The sequence below is a fragment of the Musca domestica genome, unplaced genomic scaffold (assembly GCF_030504385.1).
Source record: "Musca domestica strain aabys unplaced genomic scaffold, Musca_domestica.polishedcontigs.V.1.1 8, whole genome shotgun sequence".
Lineage (NCBI taxonomy): Eukaryota > Metazoa > Arthropoda > Insecta > Diptera > Muscidae > Musca > Musca domestica.
Genome location: NW_026712409.1, coordinates 9,438,248 through 9,458,442, shown reverse-complemented (window position 1 = coordinate 9,458,442; position 20,195 = coordinate 9,438,248). Strand labels below are relative to the sequence as shown.

At 35.5% G+C, this 20,195-nt stretch overlaps 1 protein-coding gene across 1 annotated transcript in view; it reads right to left on the bottom strand.

Moving 5' to 3' along the window:
- LOC101895809 (potassium channel subfamily T member 2) overlaps positions 1–20,195 on the bottom strand; it is a 241,293-nt gene that overhangs the window by 213,136 nt on the left and 7,962 nt on the right. Inside the window, exon 2 of the mRNA XM_059131141.1 lies at positions 8,019–8,212. Coding sequence (XP_058987124.1) covers positions 8,019–8,212 — 194 coding nt within the window. The remainder of the gene's footprint in view (positions 1–8,018; positions 8,213–20,195) is intronic.

The following is a 20,195-nucleotide window of genomic DNA, read 5'->3' as shown; positions in this document are numbered from 1 at the left end:
ACATTGGAGAGGCTAGAAAATTTTAAAAAAAATCCACGCCTTTAGTCCTTCGTAGAGTCTCAGAAATCTTTAAACCACTCTGTTTAGAAAAAATGTATAAGAACCACGGCTTTGGATCTTGGAAGTGGAAGGGAAAAATGTTTAAAACGTCCACGCCTTTGGACTTTTGGAGGAGTCTAAAAGATAAAATCAAGGTCGTTGTACTTTCGAGTAGTCTAAAAAAATTATAAAGCCCGCCTTCGGACTTTGAAGGTTTACCGGAAAAATAGTTTAAAAAATCCACGCCTCTGGACTTTGGATTTGTCAAAGAAATTCTTTAAAATCCACGCCGTTGAAATATAGGAGGACGCGAAAGGAAAATAAAACAAAATCCACGCCTTTGGACCTTGAGGAGTCAGGTATTTTTTTAAACCAAACCTATTTTTTTTTTAATTCACGCCTTTGGACCTTGGAGAAGTCAAGTATTTAAAAAAAACAACCCTTGGGGGAGTCAGGTGTTTTCTTAAAAATCAACCCTTTGAACCTTGGGGAAGTCAGGTAAAATTTTTGAAAAATCCACGCCTTTTGACCTTTGTTGAATCTACAAAAAATTTCTAAAATCCACGCCCTTGGACCTTGGTGGAGTCTAAAAAAATATAATAATCCACGCCTGTGGACTTAGAAGGAGTTTCGGAAAAATCTTGAAGAAAGCAACGTCGCTGGACTTTGGTGGATTTAGGGAAAAAATCTTTAAGAAATCCACGCCGTGGATCTTAGAAGGGTCTAGAAAAAAATGGTAAAAAGTCCAACTTGAATGAGTTTAGATAAAAACTCACGCCTTTGGACTTTGAAGGAAAAATCTTTAAAAAATCCAATCCTTTGGACATTGGAGGAGTCCAGGAAAGATCTTAAAAAGCCAAGCCTTTGGATCTTGAAGGAGTCTTGGAGGAATCTTGGAAAAATCCACGAGTTTAAACCCAGGAGAAGTCAAGGAAAAAATTCTAAAAAATCCACGCTTTTGAGGAATCTCGGAAAAATCTTAAAAAATCCACGAATTTGGGCCTTGGGGAAGTCTACACCTTTGGAAATGTGGTCTTCTAGGTCTTTTAATCTTCTTCTCCTTATTTGGGGTTCTAAGGTCTTCTTTTTAGTTGTTTCGTCATCTTTTCCTTATTTAGAACAGTTGTGTTAAATCTTCTTGAATACCTAAAGAATACTTTGCAAAAAGTTAAATTTGAAACATCTATCATCATTTAATTTTCATTATCAAACATTTTATTTCCTCCGATTATAATTTAAATCACGCTCTCTAAACAATTTTGATATTAAACAATCATATCTCGAACCACATCTTCCATTTGCATTCAATATGGGGAAATCACATTGTTGCGGAATTGACAAGCAATTTTCCGCCTAAACGTCCGCTGCAGATGAGTTGAGAGTAACAACGACCACACGAATTGCAATTGCGGTAGCTATGAAGATTAAAATGCCGGGATATTCCATGTCGTCAGATTCCAGTTATGCGATTGGTATTTTGTGGTACGAATTTCAAGGGGGAGAGTTTCAAAACGGTTTCAGTGATTTGTAAATTGCCACAACAAAAGCCACACAAGTCAAAAAGGTAACCAAATTTTTCATTTTCCAGAGGGAAATATATTTTGATTTTGAAGTTTGAAAGAAAAAAAAAATCAGTTTCGAAATTAAATTTGCAGTGCATACTATGTAATTTTTTATTAAAAATTGAAAATTTATTCCCGAACAGGTATTTAATAAGAAGACCCCTAGACAGTTGTACTCTTCATTCTCACCCGAGCTGGGGTTATATTTTGAACCTTGAAAACAAAAAATCATGAAGTTTGTGATCCTTTATTTTCCCAATTTTTTATTTGAAGAATTTAGCCGACATTTGTAGCATTTACTCATGAAAATGCAAAAATTACAGCTATTTGTATGTGATCGGAAATATGAGTACCATAACTGCAAAAGCACACACAACCCTTTTAAAGCCCTCCCATATGTTCTGTCATCTCCGGATATATATTTCTTTGTCAAACTCCATGGGGCTACAGAATTCCATTTACATGGAATTGTAATGGAATTCTAGCAGCCTTAACCTAAACCTCCCCCATATAATTCTCATCTCAATTCATATTCCCAAGCGCTATGCGGTTGGGCTTTTATTCTATGTGTCAAATTTTGGTTGCAGCCACATTTGACTTTTGATTTCTTCCCATCCAAAAACAACACAACCACAAAAGTTTTGCTCGTAACAAAAGGCTGCAGGGTGATGCGGCGACAGGTATGCTGTCGTTAAGCCTTTTGTATGTGTGTGTGAATTTTGTTGAAAATATTTTTAGATTTTTAACAACACCAACAAACAAAAAAACCATTCTCATCTACATAAACACATCTGTATATCCGCAAATGAATGCAAGTTTTGTGTGAGTGTGTGTGTTGAATACATATTGTCAAAATCTAACTACATCTACATCCTGTGGTTTGTTAGAAAAATTCATTTCAATGTCTGCCGAAATAGTCAGAGAGGGAAAAAACTTAGCTCCATTCACATACATTTTTTTGACAGCCATAGAAAAAAAAGCAGTTCATTTGCAACCAACTGCTGTGACATACATATGTATGTATGCATGTGTAGTTCGTCATTATTACCATTGTGACATTTAGACGCTGCCATTGTAAGCTATACAATTAGTAATTAAAATTTATATACATGTCTGTTATATAATATGTGTGGTACATTGGAAATTGTGTTGGAATTAATTAAATTTGAAAATGTGGTCAGGATTGTCAAATGGATGGAATGGAAAGCCTTACATATATGTAAAGATCAAGAGGGAGAAACTTGACTTTGAACTTAGGGGAGTTTTGAAAAAAAACTAAGAAATCCACGCCAATGGACCTTGGGGGAGTTAAGAAAAAAAATCTAGCAAAAATCACGTCTTTGGCATTGGAGATGTTAAAAAAAAACTTTGAAAAATCTATGCCTTTAGATCTTGAAGGATTCTAGAAAAATCTTTAAAAAATACACGCCTTTTGACCTTGGAAAATTTTAGAAAAAATCTTTAAAAAAATCCACGCCTTTGGACCTTGGAGAATTTTTGAAAAAAAGCAGCCTAGGAAATAATCTTTAAAAAATCCACGCTTATGGACCTTGGAGCAGAGTAGAAAAAATCTTTGAAAAATCCACGTCCATGGACTTTGGAGGACATTTAAAAAAATCTTTAAAAAATCCACGCCTATGGACCTTGAAGCAGCCAAGAAACAATCTTAAAAAAAATTCAAGTCCATGGACCTTGGAGGAGCTTTAAAAAAAATCTTTAAAAAATCCACGTCCATGGACCTTGGAGGACCTTTGACAAAAAAAAATCTTTAAAAAATCCACGTCCATGGACCTTGGAGGACCTTTGAAAAAAATCTTTAAAAAATCCACGCCTATGGACCTTGAAGCAGCCAAGAAACAATCTTAAAAAAATTTAAGTCCATTGACCTTGGAAGAGCTTTGAACAAAAAAAAATCTTTTAAAAATCCACGTCCATGGACGTGGAGGACCTTTGAAAAAAAATCTTTAAAAAATCCACGTCCATGGACCTTGGAGGACCTTTGAAAAAAATCTTTAAAAAATCCACGCCTATGGACCTTGAAGCAGCCAAGAAACAATCTTAAAAAAATTTAAGTCCATTGACCTTGGAAGAGCTTTGAACAAAAAAAAAAATCTTTTAAAAATCCACGTCCATGGACCTTGGAGAACCTTTGAAAGAAATCTTTAAAAAATCCACGCCTATGGACCTTGGACCTTGGAGCCAAGAAAAAATCTTTTAAAAATCCACGTCCATGGACCTTGGAGAACCTTTGAAAGAAATCTTTAAAAAATCCACGCCTATGGACCTTGGACCTTGGAGCCAAGAAAAAATCTTTAAAAAATCCACGCCTATGGACCTTGGACCTTGGAGCCAAGAAAAAATCTTTAAAAAATCCACGTCCATGGACCTTGGAGAACCTTTGAAAGAAATCTTTAAAAAATCCACGCCTATGGACCTTGGACCTTGGAGCCAAGAAAAAATCTTTAAAAAATCCACGTCCATGGACTTGAAGGAGCCTTGAAAAAAATCTTTAAAAAATCCACGTCCATGGACCTTGGAGTAGCCTTGAAAAAATCTTTCAAATATCCACGCCTATGGACCTTGGAGGAGCCTTTGGATTTTGGAGAGTCTAGAAAAAATCTTTAAAAAATCCACGCCTTTGGATTTTGGAGAGTCTAGAAAAAATCTTTAAAAAATCCACGCCTTTGGATTTTGGAGAGTCTAGAAAAAATCTTTAAAAAATCCACGCCTTTGGATTTTGGAGAGTCTAGAAAAAATCTTTAAAAAATCCACGCCTTTGGATTTTGGAGAGTCTAGAAAAAATCTTTAAAAAATCCACGCCTTTGGATTTTGGAGAGTCTAGAAAAAATCTTTAAAAAATCCACGCCTTTGGATTTTGGAGAGTCTAGAAAAAATCTTTAAAAAATCCACGCCTTTGGATTTTGGAGAGTCTAGAAAAAATCTTTAAAAAATCCACGCCTTTGGATTTTGGAGAGTCTAGAAAAAATCTTTAAAAAATCCACGCCTTTGGATTTTGGAGAGTCTAGAAAAAATCTTTAAAAAATCCACGCCTTTGGATTTTGGAGAGTCTAGAAAAAATCTTTAAAAAATCCACGCCTTTGGATTTTGGAGAGTCTAGAAAAAATCTTTAAAAAATCCACGCCTTTGGATTTTGGAGAGTCTAGAAAAAATCTTTAAAAAATCCACGCCTTTGGATTTTGGAGAGTCTAGAAAAATCTTTAAAAATCCACGCCTTTGGGTCATGGATTTGGATTTTGGAGAGTCTAAAAAAATCTTTGGACTTTGGTGGGGTCAAGGTAAAAATCTTTAAAAATCCACGCCTTTGGGTCATGGTTTTGGATTTTGGAGAGTCTAAAAAAATCTTTGGACCTTGGTGGGGTCAAGGTAAAAATCTTTAAAAATCCACACCTTTGGGTCATGGATTTGGATTTTGGAGAGTCTAAAAAAATCTTTGGACCTTGGTGGGGTCAAGGTAAAAATCTTTAAAAATCCACGCCTATGGACCTTGGAGGGGTCAAGGAAAAGAGGAAAGAGTCTGGAACAAATCTTTAAAAAAAATCACGCCTTTAGATTTTGGAGAGTCTAGAACAAATCTTTTAAAAAATCACGGAGTCAAAGAAAAAATCTTTAAAAAATCCACGCCTTTAGATTTTGGAGAGTCTAGAACAAATCTTTTAAAAAATCACGGAGTCAAAGAAAAAATCTTTAAAAAATCCACGCCTTTGGATTTTGGAGAGTCTAGAAAAAATCTTTAAAAAATCCACGCCTTTGGATTTAGGAGAGTCTAGAAAAAATCTTTAAAAAATCAACGCCTTTGGTTTTTGGAGAGTCTAGAAAAAATCTTTAAAAAATCCACGCCTTTGGATTTTGGAGAGTCTAGAAAAAATCTTTAAAAAATCCACGCCTTTGGATTTTGGAGAGTCTAGAAAAAATCTTTAAAAAATCCACGCCTTTGGATTTTGGAGAGTCTAGAAAAAATCTTTAAAAAATCCACGCCTTTGGATTTTGGAGAGTCTAGAAAAAATCTTTAAAAAATCCACGCCTTTGGATTTTGGAGAGTCTAGAAAAAATCTTTAAAAAATCCACGCATTTGGATTTTGGAGAGTCTAGAAAAAATCTTTAAAAAATCCACGCCTTTGGATTTTGGAGAGTCTAGAAAAAATCTTTAAAAAATCCACGCCTTTGGATTTTGGAGAGTCTAGAAAAAATCTTTAAAAAATCCACGCCTTTGGATTTTGGAGAGTCTAGAAAAAATCTTTAAAAAATCCACGCCTTTGGATTTTGGAGAGTCTAGAAAAAATCTTTAAAAAATCCACGCCTTTGGATTTTGGAGAGTCTAGAAAAAATCTTTAAAAAATCCACGCCTTTGGATTTTGGAGAGTCTAGAAAAAATCTTTAAAAAATCCACGACTTTGGATTTTGGAGAGTCTATAAAAAATCTTTAAAAAATTCACGCCTTTAGATTTTGGAGAGTCTAGAAAAAATCTTTAAAAATCTACGCCTTTGGATTTTGGAGAGTCTAGAAAAAATCTTTAAAAATCAACTCCTTTGGATTTTCGAGAGTCTAGAAAAAATCTTTAAAAATCCACGCCTTTGGATTTTGGAGAGTCTAGAAAAAATCGTTAAAAATCCACGCCTTTGGATTTTGGAGAGTCTAGAAAAAATCGTTAAAAATCAACGCCTTTGGATTTTGGAGAGTCTAGAAAAAATCTTTAAGAAATCCACGTTTTTGGACTTTGGAGGATTCTAGAAAAAATCCTAAAAAATCGAGGACTTTGGACCTTAAAGGAGTCTTGAAAAATCGTTAAAAAAAACCACGCCTATGAGCCTTAGATGAGTCTTGAAAAAATCTTTGAAAATTCCCCGCCTTTGGATCTAGAAAAATCTTAAAAATTCCATACCTTTGGACCTTGAAGGAGTTTAGAAAAAAATTTTTAATGCAGGTTTTGGAGAGTCTAGAAAAAAAAATAAAAAAGGATCCAGGTCCTGGAGGAACCTAGCAAAAAATCTTAAAAAAAATCCAAGTTTTGGAGGAGTCTAGAAAAAACTTTAAAAAAATCTAGGTATTGGAAGAGCCTATTTTTTTGTTTAAATGTAGGACTGTAGGACAGGTATCTAGAAAAAATATTTTAAAAAATCCAGGTATAAGATGAGTATTTGTTTTTTAAACCAGGTCTTGCAGGTGTCTAGGAAAACATCTTAAACAAATCTAAGACTTAGGAGTCTAGAAAAAAAATCTTTAAAAATTCCTGGTTGTGAAGGAGCCTAAAAAGAATTTTTAAAAAAACCAGGTCTTGGGGGGAGTCTAGAAAAATGTTTTTTTTTTAAAAATTCAGATCCTGGAAGAGTGTAGAAAAAATCTTTAAAAATCCACGCCTTTGAACTATGGAAGAGTTTAAAAAATAAAAATTAACAAAATCCACGCATATGGAGCTTTGAGGAATCCACAAAATTTCTTTAAAAAAAATCGATTCCTTTAGACCTTGGAGGAGCCAAAAAACTCTTTAAAAATTCACTCATGAGGTCCTTACAGTGGTAGTCTGGAATACATTATGTCTATAAAAATTCCATAATCTCAGTTCCATGTGGTAATATTTTAGATGGATTTTTTTTTGTGGTCTTGGAAAAGTGTTTCTAATTATTTGATATCTGATATTTGGATATTGATATTTGAATTTTTGAATGCGGATACCTTTATTTACTAAATATTTCGGCATATGTTATTATTATTATTATTATTATTATTATTATTATTATTATTATTATTATTACTATTATTATTATTGTTATTGTTATTGTTATTGTTATTGTTATTATTATTATTATTATTATTATTATTATTATTATTATTATTATTATTATTATTATTATTATTAATATTATTTATTATTAGTATTATTATTATTATTATTATTTTATTAGTTATTATTATTATTATTATTACTATTATTATTATTATTATTATTATTATTATTATTATTATTATTATTATTATTATTATTATTATTATTATTATTATTATTATTATTATTATTATTATTATTATTATTATTATTATTTTTTTTTTTTCTTTTTAGATAAATAATTAATGTGTTCTTAAATATTTGCCTATATTAAAATTAATAACAATATCAAGAGTTTACTTACAATTTTATTGTTCACTAATCGTTTCAATTAAATACTCAAAAGAGAATAGAGAAATTTGAACTTGAACATACCTAGAAAGAGAAAGAAAGAGAAAAAACAACAATTAAAACATATCCCCAAAATAGCAACAATAAATAACATTTTTTTTTTTTTGAACTAGTGAGAGTAAATTTTGCGGCCACCACCAGCACTCTATCTTCTTGGAGACACCTCCAATTCTCTTGTTTCTCGTTCTGAAAAGAAATCTATATTGTGGATAATTTTACTTACCTGGGTATTTGCAGGGCAATTTCATCGAGACTATCCGATGGACTCATGGGTGTCTTTTCGAACAGGCGACTGGGTGCTAATGTCAAATGACCCGCCGAATCACTGACACACCGAAACACTTTGGCGCCGCGGCGATGGCGCTGCTGTTGTCGCTGGCGTTCGGCGCGCTTTTTGCGCTTACTCTCCTCAGCACGCTGAAGATTATGCAAACGGAAGAAGAACATTGACATTCTGTAGTGATGTTTTGTTGCAGTAGTTGTTGTTTTTGTGGGTTTTATTCGAATTGATTTGGCGATTTCGATTTTTCAGTTTTGTTATTTTTTCAAACGATTTTTTGAGAATGTGATGCACAAAAAGCAATTAAGATAGACAGCGAAAGACAAGAAGAAAAATAAGTGATGGCAAATTTTCCATTCAATGCGTTTTTTGCCAATGGTGTTTTTGTTGTTTTTTGTTTTTGTTTTGATTTCATTTTCATTCAGATTCGAGGGTTTTTGTTTTTGTGGTCGTGCCAGTAGTTGTAGTAAAAAAATGCATTTTTTTGGCATATTGACGTTTTGTGGAATGCATTCATTGTTTGCATTTTTGATTTGAACGGATTTCAAGAGAAGAGTTTATTTTTTTGTTGATTTTGTTTTCGATTTTTTTTAGTATTCCAATTTGTGATTGTTCAAAACCATTATGAATAGAGTTATGAAAAAGGAAGGAGAACAAAACATTCAATTGTTGAATTTAATTACTCTTTAATTTTTTCTGTGGTCTAGTTATTGTTCGAACGAAAGCAATTTCAATACTGGGAGTTGTTTTGTTTGTTTTTGGAATTTTTTAGAACTATTTTTTTCCTAAGGTGTTTTCTTGGGTGAACATATACAAAGGGGGAAAACGTCAACATGCAAGCGATGGAGAAGGTACACATAAAAAGCAAGCAGGTGTAAATTCAAATAGAAAAAAAAATATTTTAAGAGAAAAATTAGAGTTGAAAGAGAGACCAAAAATGAAGAGAAATTAGGTTAAAATATAGAAAGAAGTCTTCCAAAATGAAAAATCTTCTACTGGTTTTCAAAATGAGGTTTAACGAAGTTATTCTGTAGAGAGTTTTATAGCGGGTTTTTAAAGGCAAAACTTCTTTATCCTTCTACTGACCTTCTGTAAAGAAGACTTTAAAGGATTTCTTTACATAAAATACCTTTGAGGGCCTTCTTTTATATAGAAAATTGTCCGGTCTTCCATGGATCTTATTAAAGGTTCCGCATCTAACTTTTTTTATTTGGTGCTTATTTTGTGAATGGTAATACGCTTCAATTTTGCTGGAAAATATTGCGATATTACCTTTCTTCGGTAATTAGCAAGGAGTGGTTGCTATGTTATCGGGCCATATTGAACCACTTTTGTTCACTAAAAATTAAGAGCTACGTGCCATACAGACTATGCTACACTCGATAAAAAATAGTTAGCGGACCCTTTATAGCCTATTTTGAAGGCATTCTGCAAATATAAATTCTCCAAATTTTTTATAGAAAGAAACCATTCAAGACTTCTTTTTCCTATAGGGACCATCACATTGTTTCAATAGAGGGGAGACTCTTAGAAGAACTGCTATACTTTGAAGAAAGTTGGAACGAACTTCATGAGTTTTCTAGAGAAAGAAAAACATCTGAGGCCTTCCATAAAGACAAAACCAACTCCGGAATTTTTGTATAGACAAGAAACATGTGGAAACTAGTGGAAAATCAAAGACCTTCTAGAGGTCCTTCAGAAATAGAACTAAACTGGTGTCCGAGCCTTCCGAAATACTGACTTTTCGCTATTATTTCTATTGATAAATAAGTTTAGTTGCTAGTTTGTTCCCCTTCCTGAAATTCTTTTTAAATGAAGTTCATTCCACGTCCCTGCTCTACCATTTCATGGGGGGTATATAAAATTTGTCCGTTCAATTTTTACTCCTCAAAATTGTCATATTAGACCCCATAAAGTGTATATATTACTGATCGGCATAAAATCTATCTCAGTTAAGTCATACCGCCTATCTGCCTTTTTTGAAAATCACCCTAGCTTCCCAACTAGCTTCTTCTAGACCTGATACATTTTCATTTCATGTTGTCTCATATTAACGGAAGACCCCTTATGGGGTTTTATGAATCAAACCTCCTTCTATGTTCTTGTATATATAATAAAACCCGAAAGACCGCCTGAAAATGTTACACATTCATAAGACCTCCTTTGGACCTTCCGTACATACAGGGTAAGATAAAAAACTGCAACAAAGTAAAACGCCATCATTTTTACATTTTTTTTTTTTTTAAATTTCATTGATTGAAACCAAAAAATGTCGGAAATAAATAAGTTTAGATTAGATTTGGAATAAGTTTAGATTAGTTCGAATTGGTCACCATTGGCACGAATTATGGCCTTCAAACGGCCAATGAAACCGTCACACGCTGCCCGAATGTTACTCTGCGGTATTTTGGCCCATTCCCGGCGAAGCGCTTGCTTGAGGTGATCGACACTGTGGTATTTTTTTGGTTCCAACCTTGCTTTCCAAAATACTCCAGACACAATAGTCCAACGGATTGGTATCCGGATTGGAGATTTTGGTGGCCATTGTGCGCTGGAAATGAAGCGAGGAACCACATTTTGTAACTATTCTAGGGTGGCGCGTGCTGAGTGCGATGGTGCTGGGTCCTGTTGGAATGTCCAAGGTATGCGGCCAAAATGTTTGCGTGTCCAAGGCTTTAAATAGTTTCGCGATAATATTCGCCATTTATTCTGATGCCACGGTCGATTAATACGAGCGGAGAGCGACCATCGGCTATTATGGCGGCCAACACCATCACCATACGGGCGCATGTGTTCTGGTGGCCAACCAAAGGAGCACAGTTTCAGCTGACCTTTACAAACTACTGGACAACGAATGTTTTCTCATCGGAAAAACCAAATTCAGCAGTTCACCACTTTCGGCGAAGCGAAGCAACTCTTCAGCTCTTTTCAATCTATTTTCTTTCTGTTGCGGTGTAAGTTCTTGCACTTTTTTGGAAATTCAATGGCTTTACCCCGAGCTCATTTTTTAATATTTGCCGAATGGAATATTGCAATATGTTCAGCTCACGAGCCATTTTTCGGCCACTGCGACGCGGGTTTCGATCAAGTCGCTTCTTTACTTTTCGAACCCTTTGTGCTGATGTTGCTGTTTTCTTCCGTCCACTTTCTTGACGTCGGGCTACTGGCGGTAACGAGCGATGGTACGAGTCACAAAAGATGTATTCACATTTTAATGCTGGAGTGCTCTAACGATAGCCACTTGTGGTTGTCCAGCCAAATACAAAGAAATCACACTATCACGCTTGAATTCCATCACGAATATCTCTTTTTTTTGGAAAATTCTCACCAGAATGCTTTTGTACGCTTGTAAACAATATAATGAGCTGTCACTGGAATAATTTCAACAGCTGTCGGACGATTGGCTTAGAAATGACAGAAGCCTGAAGTTAATTGCAGTTTTTTCATCTCACCTTGTATGGGCTTTTTTATGGTTTTATGCATATGGAAGGCCTTCCATAAATCTTCTCTAGGTAAAAGCTTTTTGTGTTCTAGGCATGACCTTCTACAGGTTTTACATACGTAGAAAATTTTCAATAGGCCTACCATGCACATAAGGTTATCTCTTGGTCTTCTATCTAAAAAGTGTCTTCTAGACGTCTTCTCTACATATGTGATTCTCCATTGTTGGTCTATACATATACGCTTTTTGTAAGGACATCGATACATTCAAAACTTCTATGGATCATCTGTGCAGAGAAAAGCTTTCTAAGGTCTTCTATAAGCAGAACTGCTTCCATATATGCTGTTGAAGTGGAGACCTTTACTATCCATTTAAGAGCTTGTGTGGGTCTTGTATTGAAAAAAATATTTCCTGCTCCGAAAAATGCCTCCAGGTAATTTATGTACGTATAAAAATCTCCCAATCATATTTTAATTTTTTTTTTGGAAAAATTTGAGTTAAGAAAGGTCGCGCCCTCGGTCGGCAGGGGTGGGAATGTGAGGCGTGGGAACGTTCGAAAAAAAGATACTCCTTCATAGATGGTAGTAGGATACCAATTTGTTATACTAAGTAGTTATCTATAAGTAGAAGCCAACCAAATATCTCCTATAAGTAAGAGGTTTCTTTATCTCCATCTATAAGTCTTCGCTACATACAATTCTTGGAAAATATGCCCTAAGTCGTTTGTACACAGAAGAATTTTGCCAGGTCCTCTATCAGAAGAATAACCTTTATGGATCTGCGGACTTCTGTGGGTTTTCTGTAAAAATATATTGTTCTTTGTTCTATAGGTAAAAAAACTTCAATGACCTTCGGACACATACCCCCCGCTCCCCCTAATTAACCATATTTTAGTAACGAGTTTTTCCATAGGATTGTACATCCTTTATTGTCCTTTTATATTTCAAAAATTTTGTTAACCAAAAAAATTTTTATTTTCTTTCGTAAAAAATGACGATACTTTGAGGATCTTCTTTAGTTCTTATGGTTGGAAAAGATCTTTATTGAATTCTTTGGTATTCTACTTAATACCCTCCTAAGGTTTTTTTTTTGAGGTTAAACAACTACATAAAATTCTCTTTAGTTAGATTTTATGTAGGCCCTTGTAGCAACAACTTCCTATAGAGCTTCCTACAGTTGCCAAATATGTCCTTCCGGGTCAATTACAGAATCATGGATAAATTTACCCATTTTCACAATTTTGTTTATCCAATTGTACAGCCTTTATTGCCCTTTTATATTTCATAATTTTTATTAACAAACAAAAAAAAAATAATAATAATTTCTTTTCTTCATGGACTTTATTGAATTAAGGCAATCTCCTACAAGTCTCAATTGAATTATTGCCAGTTTTTTTTTTGTTCTGCCGGAATACTTCAAGAGATGAACACTTTATAACTTTGAATTTGTCTGAAAGTTTCATGATTCAATTTTCGATTGTTTGTAGAAGATGTTAAGATGTTTGTTATAACATAACCTACATGGATACATACCGAAAGGGATACATATATATGGTCATATATATGTGTGTATGTGTCTATGACAACAATGGAAGTCTATCAAAATATTACAAAAATATTTTCTATTTCCTAAAAGTTTGGAACAAAAAATAACCCACACATCATAAATGTCCATCAGAGAGAGGAAGAGAGAGAGAGAGAGAGAGAGGGAGAGAGAGAGAAAGAGAGACCATAATAAAACCCTTGGGAAACCTCAAAGATTATTTGATTTTGTTAAAATTTTCAAATATCCAATGATTGTTTATTTACCGCCTCAACACCTTCTCAACACACACACACTACTACTGCTTCTATACCTTCCCTCAAACACATCATTAAAACACCAACAAACAATGCTGGGGAAGAACATTTCCCAAAAAAAACCAGATCAATTTACACCAACACAAATTGGCCAAATTGTCTAATTTCATAGCCATGACAGAAATGGAGCGATAGAAAGAAAGGGGAAACAAATGGCCCAAGAATTGAAGGTATTCAAGCAAAAAGTCTTAACAACAGCAACGAAAGAAGTAGGAAACCCCAACTGAGGGGAAAAATGATAGCTATTATTAGATTTTTCATGAATGTTATCATTTCAACAGCTTCGGTCAGTTTCATTCATGGCCAATGAAGGCCAATCCCCATGACATGTTGACGGCCATAGTTTGAAACCCTTGATTTTCACACCGAGTTTCTTTTACCCCTTCTCCATGTTGGCCACTATCCCTCCCCAAACAATTGTTACGGCTGTTGTTCGTTGCCTAACCCAAAAGATGTCAGTTGATGTTGAGGAACGTGGGGTAAAAACGGATGTGATAAGTGAAAGAAAAGAAAAAAAAAGGATTGAATTTTCTCTCTCTCTCTTCTCGCTCTCTCTATCTCTACCCCTGTCAAGAGTATTTTGGTAAACTGCCAATTGGAGTTTACTTCTTGGTTTGAATTTATCCTTGGGATTAGCCATCTGTGGTAGCTGGGAAAAAGCAAACGAAGATTCGAAATAATAACAACAACAACAATAATATGGCAACCATAGGCCTCATTATATTTTGGTTTTGAGAATGGTTTGTGAAGGCACTGAATCGTAACAATGTTAGCGTGTTTCTTTTTCATAATTGCCAAGATTTCATTTTGTTAAATGTTTCAAATATAAATAATAATTTTAATGAGCTATGGCAGGTTATAATGTATTGCATAAAAGGGGGTAGGAGAGGAGGTGGTACCTTTGCGCCTAATTTATTTTTCTAATGCCAGTCGTTAGTAAAATGAGTGGCATAGAGATTAGTCTCAAGGTTCTTTGAAACAACTTTGTCACAATTATGAGGTTCATGAACTTGGTCACGAAATTTATTGTAAACACCTCCGGCCTGTAAGGGAATCCCACGGCTGATAAGGGGAGTCTTCCAAAGGCTATATGGGAGAATGGGAAATCCTATCAACTAATGTCCAAAGACTTCTGAGAGGTCTTCTATCGACAGAAGACATGTGGGAGGTTTTCCCTGGAAGGTCTTCTATCCATAGAAGACATGTGTAAGGTCTTCTATCTAAAATCAATGGATGGTTATAGATAAAAGACCTACGGAAGGTTTTCTATCCCTAGAACTCCTGTGGAAAATTTTTTGTCAACAAAAGACCCTAGGAAATTCTTCTATCCGTAGAGTACCTGTGGAAGGTCTTCTACCCAAAGAGGACCTGTAAAATGTCTTCTATCTATAGAAGACCAGTAGACGGTCTGGTATCTATAGAAGACCTGTAGAAGTAATTATATCTATAGAAGACCCGTAGAAGATCTTCTGTCTATAGAAGACCTGAAGAAGGTCTTCTATCTATAGAAGACCTGAAGGAGGTCTTCTATCTATGGAAGCCCTGCAGATGGTCTTCTATCCATCGAAGGGCTGCGGAAGGTATTCAGTCTATAGAGGACTTCTGGAATATCCTTCAGATCGTCTATAGATAGAAGACCTTCCACAGGTTCTCCTTGGGTGGAGACCTTTCACATGTTCTCTTTTGGTAGTGACCTTCCACAGTTCTTCGATGGATAGAAAAACTTCCACAGGTCCTCTATGCATAAAAAATCTTCCACAGGTCTTCTATGCATACAAGACTTTCTATATGGATAGGAGACCTTCCACAGGTTCTCTTTGGGTAGACACCTTCCTCAGGTTTTCTTTGCTTAGAGACCTTCCACAGTTTATCTTTTGGTAGAGACCAGTTCTTCTATGGATAGAGGACCTTCCACAGACCTTCTATTAATAGAAGACCTTCCACAGGCATCCATAGATGGAAGACCTTTCACAGGTCTTCTATAAATGGAAGATGTTCCACAGGCCTTTCATGGATAGAAGACCATTTCAAAGGTTTTTTTATGGATGGAAGACCTTCCACAGATCTTTTATGGATAAAAGACCTTCCACAGGTCTTCTATAGATAGAAGAACTTCCACATGTCTTCTATGCACATAAGACCTTCTACAGGTCTTCTTAGGGATAGAAGCCCTTCCACAGGTCCGGTATAGATAGAGGACCTCCCGCAGGTCTTCTATGGATGGAAGATCTGCCAAAGGTCTTCTATGGATAGAAGATCTTCCACAGGTCTTCTATGGATAGGAGACCTTTCAAAGGTATGCTATGGATAGATGACCTTCCATAGATTTTATATGCACAGTAGACTTTCCTGCATGGAAGACGTTACACAGACCTTCTAGGGATAGAAGACATTCCACAGGTCTCCTATGGATATAAGACCTTCCACAGATCTTATATGGATAAAAGGCCTTCCACAGGTCCTCTAAGGATATAAGTCTTTCCACAAGTCTTCTATGGATAGAGGTCCTTCCATAGGTCTTCTATACATAGTAGACCTTCCACAGGTCTTCTATAGATAGAAGAACATCCACAGGTCTTCTATGCACAGAAGACCTTCCACAGGTCTTCTTAGGGATAGAAGCCCTTCCACAGGACCGCTATGGATAGATGAGACCTTCCAAAGGTCTTCAATGGCCTTCTAGGGATAAAAAAACCTTCCACCGGTTCTTTGTGAGTAAAAGTCATTTCACAGGTCTCCTATATACTGAAGACCTTCTACAGGTCTTCTATGAATAAAAGGCCTTCTATGGATGGAAGGCCTTGCACGGGCCTTCTAGGAATATAAGACATTCCGAAGGTCTTCTATGGATAGGAGACCTTCGAAAGGGTTCTATGGCCTTCTAGGGATAAAGACCTTCCACAGGACTTCTATAAACTGAAGACCTTTCACAGTCTTTCTATGGATATAAGACCTTCCACGGACCTTCTGTGGATCGAAGGTCTTCTTCCATGTATAGAAGACCTGTGGAAGTTCTTCTATCCCTTGTAGATCTGTGGAAGCCCCCTAGAATGCCCCCTGCCTTCGACATTAAGTGGAATTATTATTTTTATACTGATGTCACCTTTTCTAAGTTTTACCCAAAATAAAGACACCATCAGATACCACGTAGTATCATTTAATAAAATCTATTGCAAATTGGATTCCATATAATTCTCTTTCAAATAAAATATTTATATTTAATTCTATTTGTTACTATTACACTTTACCAAGAAATAAAATTAACTAATGTCTCGACAAAAATAAAAGAAAAAACACAAAAGGAGTCCTACACTTGGAGAACGTGTTCCTGTGACATTATTACATCTCAATTACATGCTATGGCCAAAATAATAGTTACGCCGCACACACACCTTTCTGGCCTCGCACGGCTCTCACCTTTGTCATTTGTTAGCTGACTGCTAGCTGCATTCTTTTGTGTTCGCACACATGTCTAAGAGGCCATATCCACTCACACCTCGACTGACACAGTGTCAGTCAAGACCTAAACTATCTTCAGATTTGTATTCCTTTCATTTAGTCATGTCCTCGAGTCCTTGAGATAAACTAACACAAGGAGCCATGCACGGAGACACACACACACACACAATTTCAGACTAACAAGAAATTTACAAAGCAATCCAATGCAACGACGAGATGTAACGGAACAAAGCCAAAAATATACAACAAGAAAAAAAGTTGAAGAGACGACTCGAAGAAGCCAAGTTAAAACTAAACCAAACAGGTTTCCCAAAGCCACTGAGACAACTTAGCACGTACGACAATGTCTTTGTTTAAAACAGCGAGGCAACGAGGTGGGGGTAAAGGCAATCACACCTGCAAAGAAGTAGGCTGGGTAGGAGGGGGAAGGGAAAAATTGCGCAGCGAATATTCTGCACATTTGCGTAACCTCCAGCTCACTATTACTGTTTCTTCCGTTTGATGTGAAGAGCGAATTGGTATTTTTAGTAGCAACAAGCACACACACACTAACACACACACTCACACATACACACTTGCAGACTTTTTTATCATTTCACACAAAATTGTCCTTTTGTTTGATTGCCTGCCAGCCACCCATCTAAAGCACCCACCCGCACTTAAATATGCAAAGTTGAGCTTTTTATACCCTCCACCATAGTATGGAGGGTATATAAGGTTGGCATTCCGTTTGTAACACCTCGAAATATACATTTTAGACCCCACAAAGTATATATATTCTTGATCAGCATAAAATTCTAGGTCGACTTAGCGATGTCCGTCCGCCTGTCCGTCTGTGGAAATCACTCTAGCTTCCAAACGAATTAAAGAAGATTGATAACATTTTGCTCAAAGGTATTTTATGTCTGCAGGACTTTTGGTATTGAAAATTGCCCATGTAGGTCCACGTTTTGGTATAGCCCCCATATAACGGTACCTCCCGATATTCGGTATTTTGATGATTTTAGCGACATTATTTACCGGAATTGTTTCAAATTTGATATTTGAAATTCGCAATGGATACCACAGTCTAAGATAGAAAATTGTCTGTGCAGCACCACGCCTTCGTATAGCCCCCATATAACGGTACTTCCAGATATTCGGTATTTTGATTATTTTAGCAACATTATTTACCGGAATTGTTTCAAATTTGGTATTTGAAGTTCGTAATGGATACAAAAGCCTAAGACAGAAAATTGTCTGTGCACCTCCACGTCTTCGTATAGCCCCCATATAACGGTATCTCAAGATATTCGGAATTTTGATGATTTTAGCTATATTATTCACCGGAATTGTTTTAAATTTGGTATTTGAAGTTCGTAATGGAAGCTACAGCCTGTGATAGAAAATTGTCTATACAGGTCCAGGTCTTCATATAACTCTTATATAACGGTACCTCCCGATATTCGGTATTTTGAAGATTTTAGCCACATAATTCACCGGAATCATTTCAAATTTGGTATTTGAAGTTCGCAATGGATACTACAGCCTAAGACCGGAAATTGTCTGTGCAGCTTCACGTCTTCGTATAGCCCCTATATAACGGTACCCCCCTATATTCGGTATTTTTTTATGATTTTAGCTATATTATTCACCGGAATTGTTTCAAATTTGGTATTTGATGTTCGCAATGGAAGCTACAGCCTAAGACAGAAAATTGTCTGTGCAGCTCCACGTCTTCGTATAGCCCCCATATAACGGTACCTGCCGATATTCGGTATTTTGATGATTTTAGCGACATTATTCACCGGAATTATTTCAAATTTGATATTTGAAGTTCGCAATGTATACTACAGCCTAAGGCAGAAAATTGTCTGTGCAGCCCCACGTCTTCGTATAGCCCCCATATAACGTATCTCCGATATTCGGTATTTTGATGATTTTAGCGACATTATTCACCGGAATTGTTTTAAATTTGGTATTTGAAGTTCGCAATGGATACTATAGCCTAAGACAGAAAATTTTCTATGCAGCTCCACGTCTTCGTATAGGCCCCATATAACGGTACCTCCAGATATTCGGTATTTTGATGATTTTAGCGACATTATTTACCTGAATTATTTCAAATTTTGTATTTGAAGTTCGTAATGGATACTACAGCCTAAGTCAGAAAATTGTCTGTGCAGGTCCACGTCTTCGTATAGCCCCCATATAACGTAACCTCCTGATATTCGGTATTTTGGTGATTTTAACTACATTATTCACCGATTTTTTTAAGTTTCGCATTTGAATATTGTAATGGCTTATGACAAAGGTACCTATACAGGTCCATGTCATTGTAATGACCCTAATTTAACAGCTACATTCGGTTTTTTTTAAGATTTTAACGGAATTTTTAACTGATTTTATTGTTTTTGAGAATTGTCAAATTCGTCCCAAATGGTGGAGGGTATCCAAAGTTCGGCTCGACCGAACTTATAGCTTTTTTACTTGTTTTGTTTTTCTCTTCATCCAGGCGTTAGTTTGTGGTTATGAGAAACAATGCCGGTGTGTGGTTGTGTTTCAGAGTATTTATATGTCTAAGGACCCTTTTATTTAAATGTAAATGACAATGTCGTTAGAAAATTGATAATACGTATTTCGTAATATGTCTATCTTTATTTGCGCCCTAAAATACAGGGGGCGAAAAAAATTGCTACCGATAATGAATATCTTGATTTCATTTTTTCCCCTCTCCCCCAATTTAAATCAGAATATTTGTTTGATCCCCACATTCATCTGAAGAATATTTGTATTTGATTTAGAATTTCTGTTGAAATTTTTATTTCCTGTCGATGAACAGGAAATTAACAACCCACAACCGCACCACCACCGCCAACCAATACAAATACACAAACACCCATGCTCATGTATGTAAATACACGCATTTAAACAAAAACACGTGTAGCGCGGCGCAAAATGTCAAATGCCATCAAAAACTTCTTTAAATAATAATAATTCGATAGACGGCAAGCAGGCGGATATGGTTGGTGATGTGGTTTCAATTTCTTGAAAAAAAAAATGGCAGAAAAAAAAACAAATTTTCAACAATTAAATCTCCTTTGATCTTTGCAAAACTTAATAAATGAAAAATGTTTGGGGTTCTGTTTTTTGGGGGAAATGAGAAAATAATACCAAAGAAACACATATTAAAATGCTTTGTGTTGTTTGTTCTTTGCCCAAATATTCAGGTGGAAAACTCGGTTAAAGTAATTCGCAGTTGTAGAAAAAATTATATTTCAAAGACTTGTTTTCATAGAAACTTGGTGGGAAAATTGAAATGGAAATCATTGCTACCTCAATTGCCATGGAAAAATTAATGGAAAACGTAGTTAAACTAGG